General features: G+C 38.5%; 1 protein-coding gene and 1 long non-coding RNA gene across 8 annotated transcripts in view; one reads left to right on the forward strand and one right to left on the reverse strand.

Moving 5' to 3' along the window:
• The window catches only part of IGF1 (insulin like growth factor 1), a 78,479-nt gene that overhangs the window by 44,983 nt on the left and 10,575 nt on the right, over nt 1–22,921 (forward strand). For 3 of the 7 annotated variants that reach the window (XM_059402225.1, XM_059402228.1, XM_059402229.1), the window contains exons 3-4: nt 11,625–11,806; nt 13,297–13,348. In XM_059402225.1, coding sequence (XP_059258208.1) covers nt 11,625–11,806; nt 13,297–13,348 — 234 coding nt within the window. Of the gene's footprint in view, nt 1–11,624; nt 11,807–13,296; nt 14,154–22,921 lie in introns of those variants that run through there. The other 4 variants (XM_059402231.1, XM_059402232.1, XM_059402226.1 and 1 more) reach the window with 3 other exon arrangements.
• Nucleotides 21,766–22,921, reverse strand: part of LOC132019317 (uncharacterized) — a 51,859-nt gene continuing 50,703 nt past the window's right edge. Inside the window, exons 3-4 of the long non-coding RNA XR_009404736.1 lie at nt 22,695–22,751; nt 21,766–22,406 (exon numbers count right to left, since the gene is read on the reverse strand). This is a non-coding gene — a long non-coding RNA (uncharacterized LOC132019317). The remainder of the gene's footprint in view (nt 22,407–22,694; nt 22,752–22,921) is intronic.

Below are 22,921 nucleotides of genomic sequence, written 5' to 3' on the forward strand. Positions count from 1 at the left end.
GGAAAGCTGGGAAGAGAAAATTGAGACTGCCCTGCTAAAAGACTCAGCATCAGGAGAGATCTGTTAGCCCTCACTTGGGCCCTCACTTCCTGCCGGAGTTAAGACAAAGTTAATTTGCTTAAGTATTAGTATAAGCAGTGCCTCCATGCAACCTTCCCAAACCCAGATCTGAGCCAAAGAGAGCAGACAGAAGGCAAGTGTTAAAGGAAATAAAATGTCCCACAAGCAATATCCTGTCCCAATATGACACATTAGTCCTCAGGTTACTTGTTCCCAATGAGGCTAATGAATTCCCCAATCATGGATAAAGTGAAAAACAACTTCTGGGGCAACTGTCTCTAGTTCTCAGAAAGTAAATTCATGGAAATGAGCGACTGGATAGAAGGCCAAGAGGCCACTGCCTCAGAGTGGAATCCCAGAGCGGAGCAATGTGGTCATTCACAGCATGTTTGACTATGTGAGGAAAAAAATAAAAAGAAAGGAGTTTGGTTTCTCTTTTGTGATTTTGAATATCAAAGATGAAAGTGTTTTTCTTTGCTAAATTTAGTAAAATAAGTAAGAAAATCAGAGATTTTACTTAGTTGAGAATAATATTTGCTAAATAACGTTCGTAAGTTTTAAAGAGGTAGGCATGCTATCGGTCTTAGATGAAATTAAATTAAGAACAATATTTATCGTGGACACAAGCCACAACTTAACCACATGTATCCCTCTCCTTATTCATAATTTACTTCTTCAATTCAGAAAAATAATATTTGGGGGAAGAAGATTAGGATGAGTGGGTGGTTAAAAGCTTACAGGCTTAGTGATTTGCCAGATTGCTAAGAAATCTCTTTAGTTGACTTTAAGTTTGCTATGATGTCCAAAGATGTATGAAATTCTAAAATACAATAATTTAAGGAAAGCCTTTCAAGTCTATTGGTCATGTTTAAATAATCAAATGTTAAGAGAAAAGGGAGAAAAATTATAGCAGCAAAATTCCACTGAAAGAAAAGAAATAAAAGATGGTCTCATGAGTCCAGAATTTACCTGAAAGTTCCTGAAATAATATAATAACCCTAAATGAACTGTTCAGTCTAATCTGCATACCCGCTTGGTATTTTGATAAATAATACTACAATTTGAGAACTCCTTGTACAGATTTTAAAATTTTAGTAACCGTAACATTAGTTTAGTTTACCAAAAAAAGAGGTGATGTTTGAAAAGCCATGTTTATAGTGGTCATCTTCTAATTTTATCTGCTGGGCAGATGTTGGGTACCAATTGTAGAGATGATGACCGATCTGGAAGCCCATTCACTTTATCAGAGATGAGACAGCATATGGTTGTAGCTGGAATTTTCCAGGGAAACTATGCGTGTGTTCCCCTGGAAGAAACTGAATTATCTCACAGAGGATTCATATACCATACACAGACACCAAGAAAACCAGCGAAATAAAGTTGTAGCCATTCTGAGGGCTACAAGTTTAGCATTCTGGCCAACAGTATTAGCAACCCTCCCAGGGCTTGTCTGCTTATTCATTTTTTGAAGATGCAGCTTTGTAAAAAGTAATGGTAAAAGACTGTGCCCACAATTTCACACTAATTTTCATTTCCAAGTGCCCACACAAATGAAGGCCATCCCTCACCTACTCCTCTAAGCCTTCAGGACCTTGGTTCATACAATGTAGTTTGATTCTCGCTGCTGTTTCAACAGCCCCAATAAATAACTCCCCCTATTACCCTCTTTCTAATTCACACCTGTATCCTCCTTGAACTGGCTTCTTCAATCCCTATACATGGTCTTGTCCCCTCCTCTTACTCAAGCCTGCCTCCCTATTAGACATTCCCTATTTTCTTCCGTCAAATCCAACACTGATCCTTGCTTTTCCTAAACTCTTTCCTTCCTAAAATTTATTTCATAATAAATTTAAACCTGACAGAGAGGAAATTCCTGATTGTCTCATCCAACTTCTCTTCACAATATATTTCCCGATGATTAAGGAGAAACACTGATATGCCATATGTACATTATTGATTAAAAAGTGGGTAGCATAACCAGCCAGATAATCCTTACGGTCATGTTGTTAGGAGTGCTTGATGCTCTCCAGTACTTTGGTGGTCAACGTGAGAAAATTGGATCTCAGAGAGTTGAGGTGACCTGTGAATTTGCACCAAGGATCTGGAGCTAAAATCCAATGTTGCTTTCAATATACCACATGGCCTTCTTCTTCTTCCCTCTCTGCATATGACACTCTTGTAGGTGTTACAGAAACACTTCCCAGGACCTTTCAATTCAGGAACAGCACTGTTAACACACCGGCATGAAAGGGACATCACACACAACCCAACTGGCACTAAACTGCACGCCATGTGGTCATTTATATCATGTAACACCCTGGCCACTTTCTCCTTCCCTTCCTCCTCCTCCTTCACTCCCCGTGTTCAATCTGTCGCTCACTCTGGCTGTTCCTTCTCTACAATAATGCCGAGAACTATGTCTGCTGCTGTGGAGGCGGCCTTCCAGCAGCTCACTCCCTGAGGCAGGCCCAGTGCCTCTCCTTACGGGGCCTCCCCCTCCCAACACTCTCCCGTCAGACACGCCAGACTGCCCTGGCAGCTGTCACCCCTTCACCTGCCATCCTGACTGTGTCACACCCACCCCTGGGAAAATCTCCAGATGTGCCCTGAGCAAAACACAGAGGCCTGAGTGGGGAGACTGACAGGGAACAGGGCCCCTGAGAACGCAGAGCAGGAGCCAAGTTGCAAAGAAAAGAGAAATGATAGACTTTAGAGTGAAACTAAAAATAAAGAGAATGTGTTTCAATACTCTTTTGGCTGATTCATCTTTCTGTGGCACCAGAGAGAAGGGTGTTACCCTCTATTCACCAGTGCCTTATGTTTTGCCTACAAGGCCTCTCTTACCACATTTGAAAGAATAAACGAACAGTAACAATGCAAGTAGAAGAGATAAAGTTGGTAGCATGGCTACAATCTCCAGGTTGGAGCCAGACTCATCTTACAATTTCCATCATATTCTTTCTTAAAAAAATGAGATAAGTGAAGTCCATATACGTAATTCCTCAACATCCCTTCATATTCTTTCTCTTTGTTGTCTATTTTTATCTTATTCAGGCATGGGTCCAAGATGGAGTAGTGACTAAGTGGGCCTGGTGACACTGTATACTTGGTGACTGCTTATTCCCAAAGTGAGGTTGGTAGGGGAGGTAGCCCTAGTTTTCAGTCATTCTGGGGAGGGAACTAAACTCTAATTCCTAGGCTACTATGAAGTCTGCATAGAAATTGTCTTAGAATTCATCAGTAAGTAAAAACATCAGCGGTTGTCAGTAGGAAGAGAGGAGAAGATTCAGAAAAGAAGAGGAAAGAAAGAGCTGAGGCATGAAGTGAAGAGAGAGGAGAAAAATACAGACGCTGGTGGAAAGTGATTGGGAAACCACTTCTCACCACCTATTTTGCCCGCACACACCTCATGCCTTGCAACACTGTTTCTCAAAGAAGTGGATGGATGGGGATGGTAACACTGAATAGCTATTGGGGAAAAGTCAAAGGTAACAAGAGTTCAAGATAAGCCCATATGACTTTGCCTTGTTTGACTTGATAGATGCACCCATTTTCAAAGGGTCTATTCTAGATTGAAACTATTTAGAACAATCTAGACAAACTATAGTTTGGATATCCTTTCCAAGGGAACGGTTATTCATTTACTTTAATGGCAAGTAGTCCTCCTCTATCTAGAAAGGATCTTTTCAACAAAACATTGGAAAGGATACATTTTTAAGATTAAGAGAGGAGGACAACACCTGCCCAGCGAGCTATGTTATCCAACTCAACTCCGTAATTATACTGCTTAAAATAGCTAACATTTATCCAGACCTTACTGCATACCAGACATTGTACAAGATACATTGCACACATTATCACTTAATCTTGGAGGTACTCTTTTACATATGTCCATTTTCTATAACTTCTGGGTCTTAGAATATTTGGTGCCTTGCCCAAGGTGAACAGTGAATAAGTGGCAGAATCCAGATCTGTCTGATTCCAAAACCTGTGCTTTTAGCCATTCCACATATTGCCTCCTTCATTGGTATGACTGATGTCACAGGCAGATCATGCTCAAATCCTGCAATATGTTCTAAATAACTGAAACTATGTAACTAGAAAATGGTAGCTAACTTATATAGCAGGCCCAACTGAAGTCATTCAAACATAAAAATGACCTCTTGGCATTTGATTATCGTTTACCTTAGACGTTGATAAACCAAACCATTCCCTTAGGGCAACATTTCTGTCCAGCAAAGCATTTCTCTTGCCAAAACATAATTTTGTTGGCTACATCTATCTCCTCCAAGCCTTGGAATCAGACCTAAGCTAGTAAATTGTGCTGTCCTGGCAAGACGGTTGTCCTCCAGGGCATTGTATCAGGCTAAAGTAATACATCATGTTGCTTCCCACTCTGTTGGCCCATTTCTCCAGAGTCCTAAAACGGTAATATTTCTGCTCTTGTCCCTAGGCCTTGTGCTTTAGTTTCCTGGTCTTAGAGATAGAGGTGGACTAAGTAACACTATTTTTACACCTGCCCTTGAGATGAGGCTTCCAAAAGAAAGGAGGCTTTAAAGAAAATGGAAGCCCCATAGATCTCTCCTTCATTCCTTTCAGACCCACAGATACACAAACATTGACTTGATTGGGTAACGAGAAGATTTTGGTCTTTTGGGGTTGTGGGGATTTAGTAGCTGAGAAAGAGTTGCTGAGTGGTGGGGGTGGGGGTGGGGTCAAGTAGAGCCAAGATTCCTAGAAAAGATGACCTCGTCCAACTGAGAAGTAGTGGGACCAGCAAACACCGGCAGTTAAAAATTAACATAGGCCAAAATGAAATCAATGCCTAAGTCTGATAGGTTTTCCAGAAAAGTTCATGATAGGTAGTTCATAGAAAAGTGGACATTTTCTCAGTGTTCACTTTTGCAAATGCCAAAGGTCAATCCTACTTGGAAAGCTCTTGTGTAGAAAAGCAGAAATGTGTAGAATCCACTAGCAACATATAAGGCAGAAAAACTTCTTCAAAAACAATCTTAATTTCAAAGGGTATGACAATAGCCTTGATACTGATGGTAAGTCACTTGACTCCCTGATACATGTGTAAGTGTGTGCATGTATATTATTCTAAGTGCATAATAATGTACCTAGTTTACAGAAGTGAAAGCCTCTTTCTGTGTCTTTACTAATCGTATGATAACATATATCTCAATAATTGTTTTCATTCAAGTGTGATTTCCATAAAAATTTTTTAAAGGTAAAATACTGACTCATCAAAAGTCTTTAAGCTAAATGCCAATCCTATGAATTCAGAAAATATCAACCATCAATGTATCACATTTTGTGTTTGGATAAATAGCCTTATCGCAATTTTCCTTATGTTAGAAATTCATGAAAGGAGTCTAGTTTTCCATATGAAGCCATAAAATGTGTATGAAGGATTGAGAAGTAATTCTCACTTTTCCACCAATGAAAATAACAATTAAAATGCTAAAATAGAGACAAGTTCAAGATTACTCCTATTTTACCCAACTTTCCTAGAGTATACCATGCAAAATTATGTCAACTGAATGATTTTTTATTAGACAAGGTGGCCCATGGGAAAACATTGCCCTAAGAAATTAATCATTCTGAGTTACTCTGAATTGTCAACATGTCTGGAGGTTTTGGATAAATAGTTGGTGTAAGAAACCCAATTTTCTGGCTTCTGCGGATTCTTACTATAGTAGTTAATTTTGAGATCAATCTTCAGTTAATCAAAGTTAAATGGAAGTAGTTTCTTATTACTTAATAACTCCATTTGTGTTTTCCATCAAACACATAGTTGTGGATTTTTTTTAGAAACAGCCAACTTGAATTGTCTTATTTCTTTTTCTCTGCCTTCCAAGTATGATTGACTTTAGAACCTATTCCTGTTAGCAATTTCTAGAAAATAGTTTTATTCCTCAGAACCCAAATAGTCGCAAGTTGTGTCTTCAGAACAGAATATTTCCCTGTTTGCAAAATGTTTGCATTTTTCATTGTTTAAATATTGATACTTCAAATCAATGTCTCCTCTTTCCATTGACAGGGTTTAAATAATTAAAGTAAAGCTTTCTCAATAGGAGAGGAAGTTTCAAAGGAAATTAAAATTCAGTACAGCATCCCAACTGCCTTCCGAGAAACCTATAAGAAGCACAGGCATACGTAGCACCAGAAGAGTTAGTATCATTTCTACCAGTAATGCACAACTAGAGTTCTTTGTTTTAGAAATTATTCTCCCAGTTTAATCTCAGCATTACACCTTCTCCTTCAGAGATGGAGGGAAGCAAGTTGCTTGCCTCCATGACAAAATGTGAGACTCAGCTAATTGGTGTGGTTTTGATGATGCCACAATTCTGCCCAAAACCCTTGTAACTAGCAAGTTTGCCCTGAAGATTATTGAATTACTCCACTGACCATGCATTATTTAAAGGGAAGTGCTATTATTATAGAAGCCAGCTGCTTAACCATTGGAATTCTGTCTGTTCGCCTACTTTCAAGACACAGCAGTGCACTGTGACTACATGTTATGCCTATGCGTAGTGGAGTCAAAGCCTAGGTTAGGTGGTGGCCAGTTTGTCTGCTAAGCAACATTTGGTGTGCATGCTTTGGAGCAAAAGTACTGACTAATTAAATAAATAAATAAGTAAAATTTCAATGTCAAGACTCTGTCAGCAAGAAAAAAATTTGTCTGATTTTATACGTGTTATCTGTTCATGCTATATAGTCACTTCATGAGTATATAGTCACTTCATAATGCCACTACCACAGAACTCTGTGAATGTACCTACTTGTAGAAAGGACTCTTGTTTTTCTATTCTATTTCTTTTTTGGTAGTCCCAAGTGAGGAAAACATACTTTAAGCCTCTTGGGGAACTCAAGTAATAAATGGAAAAAAAAATATTTTCACTTTCTAAGTTAAAAAAATATTTAAACCTCTTTCTTGAAGACAATGTAAGTAACTTCCAACCATACTGAATATTTGACCTAGAAGGGTTTTCTCCTCCACTTTTTACTTGTTACAGAATCTGAAATAGATGGCACCATGGCAGTCATACACTGTGTACAGTACAGGAATATGTTCCTAAGATCTCTGGCAGGTGTTCATATAGTCTTTACTTAACTGTTTCTAACAATGGGTAGTTCATTATCTTTAAAAGATGTTTATCCCCTTTTTAACACTTTTGAGTACAAATTGTTAGAAGTTTCTTCTTATACTAAGGCAATATTTGTTTCCCATTCACCTACCAGTTCTGACACTGCCCACTGGAGCAGAATTACATAGTTCCTAATGAGGAGTTTATAAAAGCAAGGATAGAAAAATTCATTCTATCTCATTTAAAAATTAATCATGATGACAACAGCTATAATTTACATGTCATAATAAGTCCCTATTTTCCTCAAAATTGATATTGGAGCAAATGATTTTACAACCTTTCCAGTGAAACATATTGTTTCAGTCTTCTAGTTTTAGCCCAAAGCAACAAATACCAAATTTTGGTTCTCTAAAAAAAGTAATAGGAGTGTACTGGTTGTGGGAATACAAAATGGTCCTGCCACAGTATGGAAAACAGTATGGAGGTTCCTCAAAAAATTAAAAATAGAACCTATAATCCAGGAATTCTACTTCTGGGTATTTATCTGAAGAAAATGTGACACTGGTTTGAAAAGATATGTGTACCTCTATGTTCACTGCAACATTATTTATAATAGCCAAGATAGGGAAGCAATAAGTGTCCATCAATAGATGAATGAATAAAAAATATGTGGTATATAGTATATATAATGGAATATTAGTCAATCATTAAAAAAATGGAATTTTGCCATTTGTCGTAAGATGGACAGACCTAGAGGTATCATACTAAGTGAAAAAAGTCAGATGGATAAAGACAGATATCATACAATTTCACTTATATGCAGAATCTAAAAAACAACACAAAGGAACAAACAAAACAAAAGAGAAACAGCCTAACAGCCATAGAAAACAAATCAGAGGGGAAGGAGTATAAAATAAACAAAAAATAAGAATGCAATGTGCAACACAGAGAATAGGTAATAGCATTGTAATAACTTTGTATGGTGACAGACAGTAGCTAGATTTATCATGGTGACCATTTCATAACGTAAATAAATATTGAATCACTACGCTGTGCACCTAAAACTAATATAATAGAGTATGTCAGCTGTACTTCAATTTAAAGAAACAAAAGAAGTCATATGAGGCATTTGAAGATAAAGGACAAAACATTGACCCTCAACTGTGGCCTCTCAATTAGTGAGAAATGATTTCTTTGGTTACATATCTTGATGTAGAACCAGAAATAGAGCTTATTGGACACTTCAAAGGATGAAATAAACTTTAAAAGGCAATAGGCAAACATTTGCTGTATTCATTTATTCCCAATGAAGGGCCATTAGTCTGTTGTAGATTATGATGAATATATGAACAAAGAAAAACATCTTTCTAGAACTGTGGTAACTAAAGTTAACCAGCAGTTACATGTATGATAAAATCCAAGACTATATACCACCATTTCAACAATATTTTTTTAAGAAGATATGGATATAAGGTAAACTTTTTTATGGGGCATTACAAAAAAGTCCTAAATTTCTGTTCCTAAATTCATTCATCTATGGACTGGAAAAGCATAGCTATTTTATAGACTGAGCCATGTTAAATTCTGAGCTCATCTAAGAAAGATGACAAAGCAGGTACCCAGGTATGTTTGTTTGTTTGTTTGTTTTGTTTGTGGGTATTTTGTTGTTGTTTGTTTGGTTTTTTTTTTGTTTTTTGCTATGCTCATGATTACTTTCCATTTCATAAGAGGAAATAGACCTGTGGTGAGGTTCATGTCTACTGATAGTCTCCAAGAAGGGAATATGCAGTACATCGTGTTTTCTGTCTACCCAAGGTTTAGGGTGGTGTCTTCCTCCAGAAGGAAGATTACATTAGAAATGCATGAAATGGAAATGCTAAAGGGGTCCTGGAATTTCAGACCCAACCCCTCTCCATCTCCCTAAGCATGAATTTTGCAATTAGTTGTTTCTGAGTTAGCCAAGTTTGAAGGTTTTTGGAACCTCCTTTACTGCCCCACCTTTAAACTTCAAATTTCTATTCTACACTATACAGCAAAAAAATCCCAATTATGTCCCATTAAGAAATGTATCATTTCAACAAAGAGCAACCATTACCTATGGTGAACAATAGGGATACCTTAACGTAGGCCAAGTCCCCTTCTTCCCACCCTAAGAGAAAAACCAGTGTATCAGCTACACTTAACTGGCTGACCCCATCAACCTCTTGAAATATCCACTTAGCAAAAAGTATGTAGAAGTCCTTTGTGGATTACAATGAACCATGTAGGCCCATTTGTGTCTTTCCTCTAATTTATAGTCCCAGGAAAAGATTATAAAAACAAAAAACAAAAAACATTGTTTACATTGCCCAGGGGACTGGCTAAGTCTCAGCTTGCCAGAGCCCGGCTGGCGAGCAGAACCAGAGAGTCTTCTGTACTAGTGGATTCTCCAATGGCAAGTGAAAACACTACTGAGGCTTCAATTGGGGCCAGCTGCCTGTCCCTCCCAAACCCCTCAACCATGAGGCACCCACAGGGCTTGCCCCTAAGTGAGAAAGCAGACCCCACCCAAAGAGACCACAAATGAACCCTCCCTGAGTTACTACCCTCAGCTGTGCTAAGAATGACAATAAACCTGCCTTACGGGGAGGAAGCATCCTCAGACTGCTGCGCCAAACATCAGGAAAACATTTGGGTTTGTAGAGGATGCCATGAACGGTTGGCCCTTCAAGCAGCAAGGCAGCCAAACTAGTTTGGTAGCACGCCATTACCAAGGGTCTGATCTTCCCTAACTAGGGAGTTCAAAATATACATGGGGATTTTGACCTTCAAAACACCATTCTGCAAAAATGGTGTCATTATTGCACAAACATAAGACTTTTTGTTTAAACTATAACATTGTCTTCTGTGTCGGGAATAAAGATTGAATATATGCCAGATTGATTGATTGGACTCTTCAGGATCAGTGGTTCACAAATTTTCCTCCATGAAGGCTGGTTATCAATGCAGAAGACCAGGCCTCCTGCCTCCCAAGTGAAGTAAGGGAGATGAGAGAAAGCCAAGTGCCAGTCCCCCCACGTTTGCCTGAGTTACAGCAGTTTCACTTTTGTCTGCCTTATCTATTGGTATATAAGCATGATTTGGTTTAACAGAAGTTCTACTTTAACAAAAAGATTACACAGAACTTAGGTACACTTTCAGTTCCCATGGCAAATTCATGTAAGCTTGTTTTGCCCTCTCTTTTAATTCTAGAGCCAGGAAAAATGTGTCCAAATCAAAACAATGCAAAATAAAACTAAACCCAAACCTACTTGCCAAGTAAAGAGGTCTAACTAATTTGCGAACATCAAAAGAAATTTGATTCATGATGTGCCCTCTGGGTAATTAGAAATCACATGAAAGATGGACATTTAGTTCATTCTGTCTCAGTGTAGTAGTTATTTTATAAGAAACAGAATTGATTGTTCTGGTCTCTCCAGGGTGATAGTAGAGGAAGCACCGTCACACTTGTACTGTTATCAATTCCAAATTCCAAGGCTTCTGGATGCACTTAACACTGAAGCTGTTTTGTCACAGACTATAAGATCCTGGAAAAGGGTACTCAGAGAACGTAACAAACATTTCTTTAGGATCTGCTTTAAGTCAGGTGATGTTCTAAGCACGTTTCATACATTATCTCATGTAATCCTCAAAGAATTCTTATAATGAAGATATTATTAAATATACTTTACAAATGGATAAACTGGGCCCAAGAGGCTTAAGTGACTTGTCCATAGTTACACGACAGGTTTCCTGGGCTCTCTGAAGTACTTGAACTCTGCAGGGAATATATCTGAGTTTGAATCCTGATTCAACCCCTTATTGCATGAATTACTTAAAGCAAGTCATTGCTTGAGTCTCAGTTTCCATATCAGTAAAATGAGGAGCCCTTTCCAGACTTAAAACTCCTTTGATACTCGACCTGACGTCACAATAGTAGTAGTTAAGCAAAAGAGCAAACACTTGAGCCATCCTGCTATATAAAACTGTATAAACAGTTTAAACAGTTTATAAACAGTATAAACTGTATAAACTGTGACACATCTGTATAAAAACTATACAGATTTGCTAAAAAGATAAAGAAAACTTAAAATATTATCTTCTTTTCATTAATATTCATAGCAGCCTCCAACCTAAGCGAGTATTTAAGGAAAGACTAGATTTGGGCATAGACAAGATCCTTGACTACAGGTTTCTGAAAACTCGAGAATTAACACAAATCAAGTACATGCTGCATGAGTTGATGCTAAGGAGTGTGGGGCAGAGTCCAGAGACACATCAGAATCCAGAAGGATCTGTGGGGTCAGGAATTGTTGGGGAAACTTTAGGAAGAGGTTGAGATGTGTAGGTGGACCAGGTATGAAAAGAGAAGAGGCTTCAGGGGCTGGGTGGAACTCTGAAGAAAGCCGTTTCCCCTCTAAAGCCAGGCCACTGTGTGTTTGATTTGCACAGACAAGCCCACGGGGTATGGTTCAAGCAGTCGGAGGGCACCTCAGACAGGCATTGTGGACGAGTGCTGCTTCCGGAGCTGTGATCTGAGGAGGCTAGAGATGTACTGCGCACCCCTCAAGCCTGCCAAGTCTGCCCGCTCTGTCCGTGCCCAGCGCCACACCGACATGCCCAAGGCTCAGAAGGTAAGCCAGCTGGTGGGGAGGGATCCACCATCCTCAAGAGATTGAGGATACTTGTGGGTAGGCCAGACAGAAATTATGCCCCATGATCTCCTGGCTTACAGGTCAAAAAAGTACCATTCTCACCTCAGATATCCATCCCTTTGGTCACTCCACATTGCATATTCTCCTTTCCACTGCTTTGGACAGTCTAATACCAGAAGACAATGGAGAACAGTCACTAAACGTGAGCCTTGGTATCAGACAAAACTGAAGTCCTAATTTCACCAGTCACCAGCTGAGAGCCCTTGGCCAAATAACATGGCCTATCCAAACCTTAGTTTCATCAGTAAAATTGGGGTAATAATATCTACTGCATCAAGCTGTTTTAAGAATTAATAAATAGACATGCACTTCTTTGCACATCCTGCACAAATTAACTATTGGACAAGTGTTACCATCTTTCATAATTGTAATTAATAACAAAGCATGTAACTTTTCAAGTCTAGTATTCTGCAAAGGTGTAAAAAAATATATGTTAAAATGGGAACTATTTGAAGTTCACATTCAGTAACAAATTCAATTAAAGAAAACCCCCACTACACATAGAAATTTCTGTTTCGCTCTAGAAATACCTAGAAATTTCTAATGATCAATATCTGTAGGTGTCTTTATCTATGACCTAGACTTCAAAGAAACCTTACAACTACTATCTATACCATCAAAAGTACATAAATCATCTCAGCATATTAGTCACTTTATAAATTTTGTTGAATGAGTGAATAAATGAGTAAAAAAATGAGAAGTGCTTAAATTTTAGTCCTGAAGTAGAAAGAATGAGAACTGAAGAGTCAGGGGTAGGTGAAGGAGAAAAAAAGAAAGTGAGGAAGGGTGGGTAAGGAGAGCAAAGTCCAAGTAGGTCTCCTTGGGAACGTTGTTTGAAAAACCAAAACCAGAAAACAAAAACAAAAAACTGTGGTTTTACTCTTTGGAGCCAAAACTAGCATTGTGCAGAAAGCATAAGAAGAGAAACCAAGAAGTTCACAGTGACACATGTGCTGATTCCTGGTCGGCAGCTGAGCCTGGAGGATGACCAGGGAGCTTAGTGGAGAGGTGACCCCAGGGAGCCACCATGAATGATGGAAAGGGCTTGGGCACAATCTGGTGCACAGAGAACACAGTAACCAGTGGGTAAGTCAGGGAGCAAGCATCATAGAAGTAACTTAAGTGAATGTGTTTGAGAAGTGTGCTTGAGGGGACAAAGGCAGGTTAATTCTTTCTCTTCCCAGGTGACCCAGTACCTCAAAATTTCTAGCTGGGGAGAAGGTGGGGGTCAGAGATAAGTCCCAGAGTTCTAGAAGTTTGGGTCTTTTGGCTGTGGCCTAGACATCCCTCCAGCACCAATGTTGTCTCCTGTACCACATGGAGCCCAGGCATTCTGGGCTGACTCAAAGGCTCTATCACACCAAGGGAACCACCTGTTCTCAATACAATTATTTTTGTGATGTTTACAGTATCATCCCCCACCTACCACCAAGAAAACGAAGTCTCAGAGGAGAAGGAAAGGTGGGCCAAAGGAACGCCCAGGAGGGGAACAGAAGGTGGGGACGGAAGCAAGTCAGCAGATGGAAGGAAAGAAGAAAGAGCAGAGAAGGGAGACTGGAGCTAGAAACTGAACACAGAGGCAAAAAAAGGAAACTGGAGGAGAGAAGGACTAAGCAGACAGAGGCAAGGACGATGAGAGAGAAGCAGACAGCGATAAAGAGAAGTGGGAAGTGCTATAGAGGAATGAAGAACAGTAGGCCTGGTGGAGCTAGATAATGCATGTGATGGAAGGAGAAGGAACCTCTTGTAGAATGTGGATAACAAACATGGAGATAATGGAAAAGAGAAATGTAATGCCCGAGGAAGTCCAAAGGAAAACAGAGGCAAGAATGAAAAAAAGAACACAAATTATGAAAGAGGCAAATAAGACACTACATTCCCCTCAAAAAAAATAAATAAATAAATAAATAAGAGTTAAAGAATTAAGATAGAAATCAAGGCTTTGATATGCATTTTTAAAACTTTGTGTGAAGCTATTATAGAAGAATTGCCCGGGTTCATATATCTCCAAAGTTAAATATTAGCCCAAAATTCTCAGCAAGACTGAATTGTGTCATAGAAGTTCCCAGATTTTCTTTCCTGCAGTGTCATTGGAGGCTGGGATTCTTAGTCAAGTCCAGGTTCAGGCCAAAGGGCACAAAGTATTTGCCTAAAAGCCTGTGAGGCCGGTGAGGTAACCTACAAGAGAAGGTCACTGAACCTTTTTTTTTTTTTTTTTTGCACTTTGGAATCAGATATAAAAATGTGTTAGTTGTATCATCTCTTGGGCTGCCATAACAATGTACCACAGACTGGGTGTCTTAAGCAACAGATATTTTCATACATTTTTGGAAGCTAGAAGTTCCTATAAACAAAGAGGACATGTTTTCAATAATGAGAGTCAGGACTTTAACAAACAAGTGGCCAAGGAGAGACACAATTCAGCCCATAACAGAAGACTTCTAATGTCTGATTATTGCCTTCTTATCCTATCTTCTATAAAACTCTGTGTGTATGTCTATCTCTGTCCTATATGCACACACACACACACACACACACACACACACAAATCTAGGTTTTCAGATATGAAATCTTGTAAGTTTCTGTTCCATGGAAACACTAGGACAAAAAGCTTCTGAAGTTGATGGGTTTAATCCCTTCACTTTTAAGATAAGAATACTGAGATCCATATAAGGGTAAAGGCATGCTTGAGTTCTAAGCTGCCCTCCTTCTGGCCATCAGAGAAGAGCACATAATCAACATGGACTAAGAAATAATTCCAAAAGGAAAAGACAGGGCAGAAATAGATGGCACATGAAATCTTCTTAACTTAATAGTTTTTCCTGAAGGTAAAAAATAAAGCCAAGTAGAACCATAGAATTCAGGTCTTGTAAATCTTCTCCTTCAGCTTCTTTGATTTAATTAGTAGGCTTAGAGTCTTCACAGATATAAAACAAAGTCTCAAGATCACCCAAATTATGAATTATAAGACCTAAGAGAGGGTGTAGGAAAGAAGTGGTCGCCAAGCAAATGATGACACTTGGTGTAAGAAGATGACTAAACCAAGAAGTGAAACATTTCATCCAAGTAACCTACTTTGAAGATGTCATGGTATAGAGGAACCTCTTTTCTGCCTGATCCTTCATGCCCCTGATGCTTCTACTTCAGGATCATCTTTGCTCTATGGTGCAGTGAAAACACAGGATATATAATAAATATAATATAACAAAACATATAAGGCCATGCCCAAGGCTCAACCTGGGAGGAAAAGTCCAATCAGAAACATGCCAAGCCTAAGTTGGGAGCTAAGCCACTTCTGCTGTGGTTACAAATGCTTGGCCTATCTGAATAGACAAGGGTAGGCTGGTGCCTTAGCCCATCTAGCCAGCCACCTTATTCAGGAGATGCAGAGCTCTTCACTAAGACATCCATGCTTTGAGACCAGTCTCATGCATAAGCCGATGTTTATTGTGACCACCACCTGAGAGTAGCCTGCATACACAGATGGTTCTTCAAGTTCCACAGAAGAATTAACAATTCATGTCCTATGGAAAGGTTCCTTAAAGGATTATCTTGTCCCTATTTTATTGTTGACTGGGAAAATGTCAATTATGACTCAGGGTTTTGGATAAACTCTAAATTATACTCTATGATAAACTTCATTCAAAAGAAGTGAGTCAGAGACTCTAAAAGAAAAAAAAAGGAATGGAACTTTCTAGTTAAAAAATGCTTAACTCTCATACTGTGGATTAAAATACATTTCTTTTTGGAAAGGGTTTTATCAACTCTAAAGCAGTCATCATGAATGCCTACATATGATTTCTGAATAATATGAAGAAATTAAGCATGAAGAACCTATTATTGTCTTTCTATCTCCTCCTTTCTATAGTCAATACCAAGCACCTAGTGATACATGGCATATAATGCTAGGTGGATGGGTGGTGGGAGACCATAAAAATAAGCATCATTGCTGAGATGAAATGATTCCTCTCATCCTTGCATAGGGCAATGAGGCATGGACAGAGTAAAAAAAAAGAAAAAAGAAAGAAAGAAAAAGGAGGGTAAAGGAATTGCACTGATACAGGCTAGCTTTGCATTTCTAGAGATTAAACTGAAATCATTCAAGGACCCACTGCTAAAAGTGACAACTGGCTGAGTAGTACTTTATAGTGAACGTTATATACCTGTTGCGTTCCTGGATGTTTTCTTGGAAGTGAGCTGAGTACTGATCATCATTTAAAATTCTGTTTCTACCATTTCTTGGTGCAAATTGATGATTGTGTGTAAAACTAATGGGAAGATGGAAGGAGTCATGATCCTGAAATAAAATTGTCAAAAAATACTTTTATTGAGCACCTACAATGTGCTAATCTCTGTACTAAGATGAAGGGAAATTATAAAGATTGAAGATGAAGTAAGACATAGCAGTTAAGAATACAGACTCTAGAGTCATGCTTCCCAGGTTGAATTCCCGACTCTTACTTACTGAGAGTGGCCTTGGGCAAATCATGTCATTCACCTGTGCCTTGGTTTTCTCATCTGTCAAACAACAGTGCTATTTGAATCTACTTTCTATGGTTGTAAGGATTTATTGAGATAATATCTATATATATGTATATGTGAGCATTTATGTACAAATACATATTATATTGCTTAAAATGATTCCTGGCACATAGTAATCACTATTAAAGTTTTAGTTAACATTATTTTATCTAGTTCTGAAAATTAGAGCCATCCGAAAAGAAATAGATCCCTTTAAGTAGAAGTGAGTCTTGTATCACTAAAACCTTCAAGGCCAAGCTTGCTAGCACTTTTTGGTGAGGTGGTATCGGGACTTCAAGCAGATGATAGAAGGGAACTCAGTGACCTAAGAGTCTTTCCAACCCAGAGAACCCCAGTTCTATGAATAATTCCAACTTAAGTGAAAGCTCAGCTCTCCCATGTGAGGAGCTGTTAACTTTTATTTCAAGGTCACAGAATGAACTTTCAGAAACCACCATTTTTCTCAACCAGTTAAAATCAAATGTAATATGTGTTTTCATTTCATGGTGCCTGAGGAAAATTTAATTGTAGCATGAACTCCAGCTCTTACTAGTTTTAAATAAAATTGCCAAAATAAATAGAAATGTGGGATATTTCCGGGCTCACACAGCTTCCGGGACATTTCAGTTTCTAGGGCTGCCGATCCAGTGCCTTTCACAAGCATTTGATCTTCTTTCAAACATCTCTTGAAAACAAACAAAACCTCATACAGCTTCAAATGTGCGTGCTGTTAGGATGTAAGGGTGGAAAAAGAAGCCCAAAAAAAGGAGTCCTCCAAGAGCCCCTAGCCTCTCCCTTCACCCCTTGACCACCGTCCCACCAACCACCAACAGGAAATAATGTTTTCTTAAGTAATAACATTTTGCAATTTCTCAAGTCCATTAACATCCATGGGGAAAGATGAGGTCTATTCTCTTACTTGTCTGTGTGAAGGGAATAAGTCTTTTTCATTATTTAATAGGTAACAGGGAGCTGACTTTTAATCCAAGGGTAAATTTGATAGTTTGAAGGTAAAGTGGTGGACACCTTTGGTAGCAATAAGAAGATAAATTGTTTTAGACAAATCAGGATGCCCTTTTATGAAGATAGGGATTTGGGGGTGAATCGTTTCCCAAAATTTTTGGTAAATACAATTTCTTGGCTTTTCTTTCAGTGAAGAATTCCTCAGGTTATATGCTCATCAAAATGATTAAAAGCCTAGCTACTAACTGCTATGGAAATCAGTGACAGTATTTATTGACCTAAGCAAGATAACTCCACTTTTAAAGAAGGAGCAGGTGAAGTTAACAAATGTTCTTCAGTGGCCACTAAACTTCCAGGTCAAAAACAGCTTCTCCATCCTTAGGGTGCTAACTGAAATTTGAGCACCTGTCCCTGATGTCCACATGTTTGGAGTTCATCTTTGATGGGACTCTTTAATGCCGTTAGTGCTACCTCACTTTTATCCAGCAACCAAAAGAGATTATTTAGAAATACTGACTTATGTTTAAACTCAAAAAGAGAGAAATAGAAATTGAGAATAACAGGGAAATTATGCAAGATGTAGGACAATGGACCTGTAAGTCCATACCTGGTACTTCTAGTGAACAGCCAAGAAAGTCCTCACCATATACTAGAAGCTCAGTTACAGATCTGATGGAATATTGTTAGATAAGCAACAAGAGCTAGAAAACATTTGGAAAATTCTTATCTCTATTTTATTAGCTAATATGGTTATAGTCTTAAGACCCATTGGTCAGGAAACTAACTCTTTTGAAAAGTGGAAGTTTGAAAGAAAAAAGAATGCATCCAACTAATTTTAATTCTAAATGTCCTTGCTGGTAATTTACAATCTATAATTAACTACAGAAAATAGTTTTGAGGAGAAAGGGATTCTTTCTTTTCTCTACTTTCTTCATGTGTATGTGTGTGTTTATGTGTGTTTATATAGTTTTGTGTTATAGCATTGTTGCAACCACTAGGGATTTGGAGTGAATCACTTTCCAAAATTATAGGTAAATACAGAATCTTGGCTTTTCTTTCAGAGAAGGCAAATTCTTATGTGAAAACTACTCATCATTCAGGAGAAATCACATTATTCCTTTATCTTCTCAAAGGCCCAGGTTTAGTCCTAAATTAAATATTATTCAGGAAATAATGGGAACATTGTTGAAGGGGCAGAAAGTAGTCACTTTTCTTTCTATTGTATATTCTAAAGGTCCATGTTTTTCAACTACTTCCAATCTGATCTACAGAGAGAGAGAATGGCTCCATAGATCAGAAAACAGAAACTTTCACATGGAACCAATTTGGAACTTTAGAAATTCTGAGGTCTCATTCTTGACCCAGCACAATCATAGCCTCAGTGCATCCAGCCTGCATTCCAGCATCCCCTGCCCCTACTTCTATTAGAGATTGGGGATATTGGAAAAAACAATCCAATGCCTTTTGTACCACTTTCCCCTTCCATAACCATAAACTTCTAACTTCCTCAATTCACCCTGGCATACATACACTTCTGTTCCCATTGGATCATATGAAGTTACATACATTTATTTGAGTAGGCATGTATCACTATCTCTCTGGAAAGAAAGTGGTAATGATTTATATCATCCTACATGGCTTTTCTAATTAGTAAGGTCAGAATTTCTATAGGAAGGTGGGATGTTAAAAGCAAGACCTATGAAAGACTAAGCATGATGGCAATTCTTCTATCTGGTAAAATAACCCCAAAGTTTCCACTGAGAGACCAAGAAATTTAACATCAAACCCAAACTGACCAAGTGGCCCATTCTTCTAAGATGAGATTCTTATGCCAAAATGTTTTATAAAATTCTGTGTAAAATATATAAATGTTTATATGGGGCTTTCTTTCTGGCCAGATCCAGGAAGTCAAGTAATCAAAGACCAACTCAAAGACCCCTGCCATCTGCGAAAATACGATGTGCTCTTTTCACAGCTATAAATAACAATTATGACAAGACAAAAATTTCAAATGATTAGGTGCAAGATTAGGTGCAGGTTGAGGGTTGGGTAAGGATTTCTGTTGACTGTTGTAGACTTGGGACTATGCAATATTTATGCCTTGGTGTGAGTGTGGCATGTTTGAATAGTTCCAGGAGGCATTGTAGGACTAGAAAATAAGGAAAGCATAAATGAATTAATAAATATATAGCATTATTACTGTCACTTTGTCAATATTGGCTGACTTAGGCCACTGTTGGATGTTCTGGTCTTTCTGTAAATAATGACATTTATTTCCTTCTTCAAATGAATATTAGGATAGAGACAGAAGTGAAATGAAGCAATTTTGATTTCTAAAAACTATATACATGCATGAATTGTTCTTGTGCCATTTTCTGTCTTGGAAAAGCTCCCCTGGCACCATGCATGTTTACTTTTATATGCTGAAAGGCTCCCATCAACCTCAAACAGATGCAAATCACTTTAACTTGTCATAGTGTTATTTTGCTCATCCTAAAAGTTCAGACAAGTCTTCCAAACTTCCAAAATTTCTCTCAATTCAGTGAGGAGGAAAATTTAGACACAGAATTTGAGTGTTCTGCCCAGATGTGTCACACACACAAAGAATGAGTGGAGGAAGGCAACACCCTTTCCTACTAATCCTGTGAACTCATCACTATGGCGTTGAAATGACACCAAAAGGTACAACCCTGGGCCTCACATCTCCTCAGAACATAGCAATATAAATCACTTCATACACTACTTTAAATATCCCAGTGTAAGTTATATGTCAGATGTATGGCATTTTGGAGGCTTGAGAAAAAAAAATAGTCAAATCTAGTTTTTAGGTAAAAATGTGCTGAAACTTTAGCACATGTCAGTGAAATTGCTAGAATGTGGTGTTTCACTTTTAAAATACCATGACATTTGAACCTTTCAGCAATTCCAAAATCAACTCCCTCTGGGGAAGATAGTGTGCTTAAACTTTTTTTTTTTTAATTTAAAAATGTAACACAAACACAAACAGCTAACTAAACAAGCTGCCCATAAAATCAACAGTCTAAGCAGTCTGAACCCTGAAGTGTTTTACAACATCCTTCAAGACTATTAAAGGCAACATAAATACCTCTTGCCCACAAGGGAAAATACCCTTCAGCACTTTTTTTTCCCTTTCTTTTTTTTTCCAGGCTTTTAAACAATTTTGGTAGTGATTTCTTACATCACAGAAATTTTTGAAGTAGAGTCAGGTGGTATCCTCTGAAGAGTAAGAAAGTTTCTAAATCTGGATAATCCATGAATAATTATGGGACAAATATAAATTCCCTAAATCCTAGGGATTCCTAGGGATGCACCAGTCTCTAGAAAAAAGAAGTATACATCTGGTATCCCAGCATTCAAGGAAGCCCTGAGCGCTCAGTAAATAGGTTCCCTTTCTTCAGCCAGGGAAAGGCAGCACCCTCCTATGGGATGTGCTTTGATACCAGTAACTATAAAAGGTCAGTGGGCAGTAAGAATAGCTGGTATTTATTAAGCACATGCCTGTGGTAAGGATTACAGTTAATTATTTCAGTTAATCTTCATCATTACTATATAGGGTAAATATTAAAATTATCCCCATTGTAGAGATTTAAAAACTTGGGCTAAGTACGGCTGAATGTCTTACCAAGGTCTTGCTCTAACTAATGGCCAGACCAGAATCTAAACTCAAGATGGACTCCAGCGTGTTAACCATGCACTGCACTCTCTTTTCTGCATTTTTTTACTGATACTTCTTGTACCATAACCCACCAACTGTAAGTCCCAAAATAGGAGGGGGCTCTGTGCTATTTGTCTCCATAAAGAGCATAGCTGGAAGTAGGAAGCCATGCAAGGGTTGCTATTTAAACTCTATTCTACTACTTCTATAGAAAGATTAAAACAATTTAGCCAGCTTTTCGGGTTTGCTATGTTTGTTCAAAGCACTGTGTCTCTGGGGAGGATACAGAGCTGAAGGAAACATGTTACCTGCCCTCAAGGTGCTTACTTTTCAGTGGGGAAACAAACATACAATTTATTCTACAATACATCAGGTGTTTTAACAAAGATAGAGGCAGAGTGGACTCTGATAGCACCGAAGCCTGAGCAAACTGGTGTTGCTAATAAATAACTTCACAGAATGGATCAAAATCAAGGGCTCTTGAAAGAGTAGGCTCTCTCGCATGCAGTTATGCCAGGTAAACATGTAAGGGAGATCACCTGCACTCATAACAACATTATGAGGTGGGTGCTCTTATCCAACCCTTTCATTTTACAGAAGAGGAAACAGAGGAGAGAACAATGTAATGATTCTTGAGGTCCTTAATTCCTGTGTGGGGAGGTAGGATCCAAACTAGGTATATAAGCCCAGGTCTTTGGGGAAACAGATGAGACAGGGTTAAATGAGTAGGATATTATTAGGGGAAATACCCATGTGAAAGAGGGGAGGAACTGGAAAGTCTGGGCAAGCCATCAGAACACAATGTAAGTCTGACCGCAAGTGAAGGAGAAGGGCAGGCAGAGATAATGTTGGGTGAAGTGTCTTGGACTGCTGTACAGTCTAAGGAAACACTCAGAAAAGCCACTGGGTAGACCCTGAATCAAAAGTTTGGCAATAGAAGAAATCTTATGTTTCCCAGGAATGGGTCTACCTTATATCCCCACCATACTCAGTCTTGGCATTAGAGAAGATGCCAGCTCTGGGCCATTCACCATGGCCAGAGAAAAGGGTCTTATTGGGAAAAAATGGCCATTCCCACCATAACCAGAGAAAAGGTAGGATGAGGTAATTTCCAGAAAAAAAAAAAAAAAAAGAGTCTAAGCAGAACGACATTACATCCAGTCTATATAACTTTTACTTTGTTGAAGAGGCAACTATCCCACCAGGGATATCCCACAAGTCTCTTGAAATGTGCACATTTGTCCTTTGGTTTTAAAAGTCACATCCCAAAGCACCAAGTTGTTCTTATGACACTTACTCTCTTGGCTCCCAGAGATGAAAGTCTGACCCAACTCTCCTGGAATTGGAACTTGTGATTCCCTGAAGTAAAGAGATAATCAAAGTTGATACTGAAACATATAAATTGTCCTCCACAATTTCACGTGTCTCCAGACCAAACCAGCAAAATAGCTAAAGTACATCCACTGTATTATATATGGTAATTGCTCATCCCCCCCATCATTTTGCCCTTTTTAGGAGAAGGTCAATGCTGAGTTAGGACTTTATGCTATACAATAGGCTGCTAATATTCCATGCTGGACAATATTTTCCTAGCATTTCTCACAGGGTGCCAGGCTTTTATTCGACTTTATGTCATATAATACTTACTTGTTTGGAGTAGTTGAGATGGAAACACAGTCTATTGAAAATGTCACTGCTTCCTCTCTGAAATTTAAAGAGACTATTATCATCCTTCTTTTAGATGCTGTTTCTCAGGCAAAATCTCATAAAGATAGGTGGGGCAAAAAGAAGGGCTTATAATATCCACAGGGTTAGCTTTTGCTAAATGAATAGTGTGCTACTAGATTCCTATCAATAATAATATAAATGGGTCC

The sequence above is a fragment of the Mustela nigripes genome, chromosome 6, assembly GCF_022355385.1.
Source record: "Mustela nigripes isolate SB6536 chromosome 6, MUSNIG.SB6536, whole genome shotgun sequence".
In the NCBI taxonomy this organism is placed as follows: Eukaryota; Metazoa; Chordata; class Mammalia; order Carnivora; family Mustelidae; genus Mustela; species Mustela nigripes.